Source organism: Chenopodium album, chromosome 7, assembly GCF_948465745.1.
Source record: "Chenopodium album chromosome 7, dcCheAlbu1.1, whole genome shotgun sequence".
Lineage (NCBI taxonomy): Eukaryota > Viridiplantae > Streptophyta > Magnoliopsida > Caryophyllales > Amaranthaceae > Chenopodium > Chenopodium album.
The window spans coordinates 8,478,434-8,486,042 of NC_137840.1; the positions used below are offsets into that span (position 1 = coordinate 8,478,434).

Genomic DNA, 7,609 nt, shown 5'->3' on the forward strand with positions numbered 1-7,609 from the left:
ACATATTCCAGCTGTAAATGCTCCATGTAAAATAGATGTCCCGGAAGGACAAAATAAATTTGCTAATGAGTCTAAACCACGTCAGAAACGTGGAAGACCAATAGGTTCCAAAGATAAGAATCCTCGGAAAAGAAAAGGAGCATTGATTGATGATGGTCAAATTGAAGAAATAATTTCCGAAGGATCTCCAGAAGATACTTTAAACATGATACAAGAAGAAATTCAGGTTCATGATAATGAAGAAATTTCAATAAATTATATCATGTATGGAATTACATGGAACCGAAATCAAATCGACGTCGATGATGTTTTTGCATGCCATGTAGCATTAGATGTTATGGATAATAATGAGGATCATGAACCAAAATCCATTGAAGAATGTAGACAAAGAAATGATTGGCCAAAATGGAAAGAAGCAATTGAAGCAGAATTAAAATCTCATAGAAAAAGGTTCATGGCCCACTGGATAATGACATTTACATGAAGCTCCTAGAAGGATTCAAGTTTCCAGAAGCAGCAAAATCTAGTTCTCGAGAACATTTCTGTATTAAATTGATTTTTTTATGGATTGAAACAATCTGGGCGTATGTGTTATAATCGTCTAAGTGAGTATTTGTTGAAAGAAGGTTATAAGAATGATCCTATCAGCCCATGTATTTTTATAAAGAAATTTGGATCAGGATTTGTTATAATTGCAGTGTATGTTGATGATTTGAATATCATTGGAACTCCTAAAGAGATTTCAGTGACTGACAATTATTTAAAGAAAGACACTACTACAAAAAACCCCTATCGAGTCGCCTGTAAATGACCTAACAAGTCGCTTTAAAGGCGACTCCACAGCCACTGACACAATAGCTTCCAACTTTAGGAGTCGCCTCTGAGGCGACTTGATAGCTTTTATATAAGTCGCCTATTAGTTGTTAGGCGACTCTATTTGTTAAGCTATTGTGTCGCTTGTGTTGAAAGAGGCGACTCCATAGGTTAATCTATTGTGTCGCTTGTGTTGAAAGAGGCGACACGTAAAAAATCAACATTTTTTCCAACTATTTTTATTAGCTCATATAATGTCAGTGTTTATGACACTCAGCATGCTTGATCTCTGGTTCTTTGCATGGAAGGTTGAAGTTCTTGCCATTATTCCAAAGTTACTTTTCATATATATATATATATATATATATATATATATATATATATATATATATATATATATATATATATATATATATATATATATATATATATATATATATATATATATATATATATATATATGATATTGTATCTATTTTATATACATTTTTAGAATTAACCTATCGAGTCGCGTCTTACGTATTAGGCGACTTATTAGGTAGTGGTCATATAATAAAGCACCTAACAAGTCGGACTTTTAGAGTCTCCTATATATAAGGTGCGACTTGTAAACATATCGAGTCGCCTCATACTTATTAGGCGACTTGTTATGTTGGGGTTAAAATCAACAAAGCACCTAATGAGTCACCTAATATACATGAGGTGACTTGATAGGTTTACAAGTCGCACCATATATGCATGTGACTCTATAACCCGACTTATTAGGTGGCTTAAATTAGATTTTTAAAGTCACCTGTATATAAGGTGCGACTTTTTAACCTATCGAATCGCCTTATAAATAGCAGGCGACTCGTTAGGTAAGAGTCGTAGATAAGAAAACTCACCTATTGAGTCGCCTAATATTTATAAGGCGACTCGACAGGGTTTCGAGTCACACCTTATGTACAGGGTACTTTGAAAATCTAATTTGAACCACCAAATAAGTCGGATTATAAAGTCGCATGCATATATGAGGCGACTTGTTAACTTATCAAGTCACCTCATATATATTAGGCGACTTGTAAGGTGCTTTGTTGATTTTAACCCCAACTTAACAAGTCGTCTAATAAATATGAGGCGACTCGATAGGTTTATAAGTCGCACCTTATGTACAGGTGACTCTAAAAGTCCGACTTATTATGGGTTTTTTGTAGTAGTGAGAGTTCGAAATGAAAGATCTAGGAAAGACAAAATTCTGCTTGGGGTTACAAATAGAGCATCTAGAGAATGGAATCCTTGGGCACCAATCAACATACATGGAAAAGGTTATTAAAAGATTTTCTATGGATACAACACATCCATTGACCAGCCCTATGGTTGTAAGATCACTTGAAGTAGAGAAAGATCCATTCCGACCTCGAGAAAATGATGAAGAAATTTTTAGTCCTGAACTACCGTATCTTAGTGCAATTGGAGCACTAATGTACCTTGCAAGTCATACACGACCCGACATATCATTTTCAATTTATTTATTAGCAAGGTTTAGTTCATGTCCAACCCGAAAGCATTGGAATGAGATTAAACATTTACTTCGTTACCTTCAAGGTACGAAGAATATGGGCTTATTTTTCCCAAAGTTGTCCAAAGAAAATTTGATTGGTTTTGCAGACGCAGGTTATTTATCTGATCCTCATAATGGTCGGTCACAAACTGGATATGTGTTCACATATGGTGGTACTGCCATTTCTTGGCGTTCCATGAAACAGACCATTGCAGCTACTTCTTCCAATCATTCTGAGATTTTAGCAATTCATGAGGCTAGTCGTGAATGTGTATGATTTTAGCTACTTCTATTGTGGATGACTATTATCCCATGTACTATCTAGAATACTCTAGAGTTGGGTATTTGGTCTTATCCGTTGATGATTTTAGCTACTTCTATTGTGGATGACTATTATCCCATGTCACCTCAAGTCTTAAGACTTGGGGCTAAGAGCATCATTTTGAGTCTTAAGACTTATGCTTAAGACTTTTCCCATTTTTCTTCAAAAATCTCAAGCAAGTCTCAAATTGAGTCTTGAAATTTCAAGACTCAACTTAAGACTTGAGATTGGGACCCACTACTCCCACCTCACTTTTATTTTTATTATCCTTTTTTATTTTTTTTTTCCTTACATTAAGTCTTATGGATAAAGTGATAAATATGTGCAAGTCTTAGTGAGTCTTAACAAGAATTTGATGACATCATTTTCAATGGGGATCACCAAAAATGATGTCACATCCAAATTTTAAGACTTGGGGCTAAACTTGCTCTTAAGATAACTTTTAGTGGTGGAGATAGCTTTTATGAAAAATTAAAAACATTAGCGGTTGAAGTTAGAGGTAGCTTTTGAGATATCCATTAAAAATTTATAAAAATAAAATATTGATTTTTATATGTAATAGCTAATCAACCGCTAATTTACCGAACACTCATACCTAAATTATCTATTTTCACAGCTAACATCTTGTTGACATGCATGACAAGCTTACAACTACCTACACAACTAACAACTACCTCCATAGCTACATTTTGCCAAACACACCCTAAGTCACACTATTAACATTTTTGAATAATTAACTCTAGTTTTATTAGGATCATTCATAATCTGTACTTGATTTATACAGCTATGTTTGTTTGTTTTTTTTTTTTTTTTTTTTTTTTTTTTGGCTAAAGCAAAACTATGTGAGTGCGTACTACTACGTATTATACAAAAACGAGATATTATGGAGTATAAATTGAAACAATCAGGCCAATGGAATTTCAGAGCTTCTCTTTAACACATTCACTGATGAGATCGAATGTTGGTTACAAATCATACAGTACAATGTACTGCAGGACAGATCAATACAATCCTGGGTAGCTATCAAATTTTTAATTTTTAAAATTCATTACACAACTTGAATTCCCTACAATTTCACTGATTTCATTCCTTAATTGACTCTAGCCTTTTTTACCTTCTTTGACAGAACATAATCATCTTCTGAATCTTCCTCAGAAGTTGGATCTTCTTCAGAGCTTGGAGCCTTGCGCTTCTTCGAATGTTTTGTCACAGTTGTGGTTGCAATTTTCTTCTTTTTGTCCGACGAATTCGGGGTGGAAGAAACTACTTTCTTTTTAACGGTCACAGATTTGGTTTCTTTGACTGTCTTCGTAGGTTTTGATGGTGAAGTAACTCTTTGGCTCTTACTCTTCTTCATTTTCTTCTCATATACTTGCATTGCATCCTTCAATGGAAGCAAACCAGATTCCATCATCCTGTAAATTTTATACACCAAGGTGAAACGTTCAAAGGGTGCTACTTCCAATCATAGAAAATATAACTAAGGATACAACTACAGACTTATTCAACATTAAAAAAAAAAATATCACACACAACCAGATGTTTATAAAAGACTGACAGATACTAACAACTACAGACTTATACAGAAGTGAAGACTTTGAAAGGTGCTATAAAAGACTGACAGATGTTTCTGTAAAGCCTAGCAAGTTGAGACTAACTTACCTTCGATTTCCAAATACTAACATCACTAAATGTTTTATCCATAAAAATTACTTTAAAGGATTCCTTGGTCCTCAGAAGCTTCAATATACACCAACAAGTATATCATATCCATAAAAGAGCGTATGCTTTACAGGAATTGAAAGGGTTCTTGAATGCCGACACTCAATAGTCAACAGATGGTTGGCAAAGTACTCTAAGAACATAAATTATAGCTTTAGTGAACTACAAAAGAACGCAGTCCCCTTATGTGATTCTTGAGAAGTTTAAACAAATACAAATAATGATGTCAGGAGCAATTTACATGACATCATTAAATCCTACAAGTCTAGGGTAAGAATCTACAATGCATCTTATATTCTAACAGCATCTAGGGACAGCAATCAGAAATCTCTCAAAAGTTTAACTGCGTGTTTGAGAAGAGTTTTTCTTATATCAATTAGCAATTTGACTCAAATACTGTGCAATGAAGGAGAGTTTAATAGATACAGGGTTAAGTGTTTTTCAAAGATAATGAAACTAGGTTCTTGTTTTGTTTTAAAAGAATTATCCCTGAATACCTTTTACACTATCTTAATTATATAACTGTCCTTTAACATAAACTTCTGCATAACAGCTAGCTCAGCCATGAATTTTGCATTTTTGTGGAACAATACGCACAAATACCAAGTTACCAACTACTAACAATGACAGACAAGTGAACCAACAGGTTAAAAAACAGCCTACTTATAAGTGTATAACTGGTCTTTTCAGACTACGAACCTTTGCATATAATATAGCGGTAGCGGTATAGCCAGCATCATGTTTCATGAAATCTGTGTATCACATAACAAAATCTTTGACAAATGGTTTAAAAGCCCTGAAGTGCAGTAAGGAGATGCAGGGACTTGGAGCTTTGGCATGAGAGGAGATGTGAATGTTCTCTCCTAGGTAGAGAGAGGACATGATTGCACAGTGGAACATAGGATTTATAAAAAGAAAATAACTCAAAATTTTGCATAATGAATATGAGCTACAAGTAATAAAGATCACACAAAAGAATGAAATTGTAATCCTTTGTAAGATAATTTATCTAGAAAAATCAGAGATATTTACACAAAATTAGGAAATCATAAACTTTTGCTTCAGTTCCACAGCAACTCCAATGTTTTCATAACTTAAATTAAGTTGCAGACACATATACCCATAGAGTGATTAAAGGGATATGAAGTAAAAGATTAATGCTTTGTCTATGTGCCAAGGTAGAGGGTGCAGATAGAGGAAATCAAGTGTAGACATGATCAACAGATACCCAGAAAGTTGAACTTCGTGTGTACCAATGAATTAAAACAAGATGATTGGATATATATAGAGCTCATCTCAACATGAGCAGGAGTTTTCAATAAAAATGATCCTCCATGACAAAAATTCTGTGTTGACCAGAAGATTTGATCATTAGATGTATCACCCAAAATACGCACAGCCCACTGGACAAGAGCTAATTCCATATATTAAGCAGAATAACATAAGTTCAGAACACTAAAAAAACATGGATTTAGTTAACCTCATTCAATTTGAAATTTGAACAAGATAACAGCAGATGACCAATAGGAGAGTCAGAATACAAATGTAGAAGGGGAACTTCAGCAATATCAAGATACCACAAGATAGATCTGATTCTGAACAACTTAAGAGCCATCATTCTATTGAACAGTAAAAACTTAACAAGCTTGAAGTTTGAATGCATGGAAACCATTACAATGCTTTTCCAACTAGACATTGGTGTCACCTTAGAGACGCTGGCAAGAACCTTACAAATATCATAAACTCTAAAATTACAAAATCCAAGTTCTGCAAAAGCAGAGTATGCAAGGATGCCAAGGATAATTACGTGTAAAAAGACCGCCTAAATTTTCCCTATCACTACATTGTCTAATTTTGAAGAGTATCCTTGCTCATTCACCATTCAATTCATCCTCGAGTAAATTTGAAACATTCCACTATAGATAATCCCATGACAAAGACACAGCAACTCATTAAACATTTTCTCAAATGATCATCTTTCGCCACAACTTTTTCCAAACAAAGAGCACCCATAATTTAATCAGCAAGGTAACACTTGTTCAAGATTGAAAAAGTGCATTCCATTCATGTAATTTCCTACTTTTCAAATTTCATATGAATAGATAAGAATTCATAACTATTCAATTTCCAACTATCAATTCAAAACACAAATCCCTTCAATATAAATGAGTAAATTCTCACCAAATTGCAGCCAATTCACTGGTAGGTATTTGCTGATACAATGTCTCATAAAATATCCTCAAAGGATCTCTCTGAAAAATAACAAAATCACCACATACTAATCACACATTGCTCCCATTATATTTTATAAAATCATTCTAAATAATAAAAACAATAATTCAATAAATTGTAAAAAATAAAACATACTTCTTCAGGAGGGTCGCGTTTTTGCCCAGGCAATTCATACACTTTTCTCTCTCTCTTCTTCACTTCAACCTTCTTCACCTCCTCCATTTTCTTCTTTATTTTTTTCTACAAACCAGAAAAAAATAAAAAAAAAAAAAAAAAAAAAAAAAAAATTCAACAAACCCAGAAAAATACATCAATATCACAACAAACCCAGAAATTAAAAAACAAACACAGAAAAAATTCACATCATCACAAACCCAGAAAAAAAATGAAAATGCAGATAAGAAATTGAAGAGGAGAGACAAACCTTGTCATCTTTAGCAACAACCTTCTTAGAAACAACAAAATCATCTTCCTCTTTTTTGGGTTTGGTAGATTTAGGGGTTAGTTTAGTGGGTTTCTTCAAAGGAGCATTATCATCGCTTGAATCATCATCAACTTGTTCTTTTTTCGTCACTTTAGGTTTCTGCTTAAGAGTCGCAGTTGCAGGAGAATTACTGGGTTTTTTGTTCTTATTGCGAACAGCAGAAATAGGCTTTTCATCATCGTCTTCTTCATCTTCAATCTGCTCCTTTTTCAATGGTTTTGCGTCTTCTGAAGGCATTTTTGTTCAATTCAAACCCAATTTGAGGATTTAGAATTTGGGAATGGTGAAGAAGGGTTTAAGACTAGTTAAGTACAATTGTAGGGTCTAAGTTTTTCATTTTTTCACCTTTTGGACCTAAGTTTTTTTTTCACCGTTTAGGACCTCAAGTGCACTTTCTGATGTACTTTTAACATTGTTGGGTTAAATAATTTAGTCCCTTAGTTAAACCTTAGTCAGTTAGAAAGTTGGTAAATTAAAAAACATAGACCCCTATAAT

At 33.7% G+C, this 7,609-nt stretch overlaps 1 protein-coding gene across 1 annotated transcript; it reads right to left on the reverse strand.

Annotated features, from left to right (window-relative positions):
• Window positions 1-3,586: 3,586 nt before the first annotated feature.
• LOC145640878 (uncharacterized) lies at window positions 3,587-7,408 on the reverse strand. The gene is made up of 4 exons (XM_081692110.1): window positions 7,054-7,408; window positions 6,765-6,869; window positions 6,579-6,649; window positions 3,587-4,090 (listed from the first exon to the last, which is right to left on the reverse strand). The coding sequence occupies exons 1-4, from the start codon at window positions 7,348-7,350 to the stop codon at window positions 3,766-3,768; spliced, it is 798 nt and encodes a 265-aa protein (XP_081548236.1). The 5' UTR covers window positions 7,351-7,408; the 3' UTR covers window positions 3,587-3,765.
• Window positions 7,409-7,609: the final 201 nt, after the last annotated feature.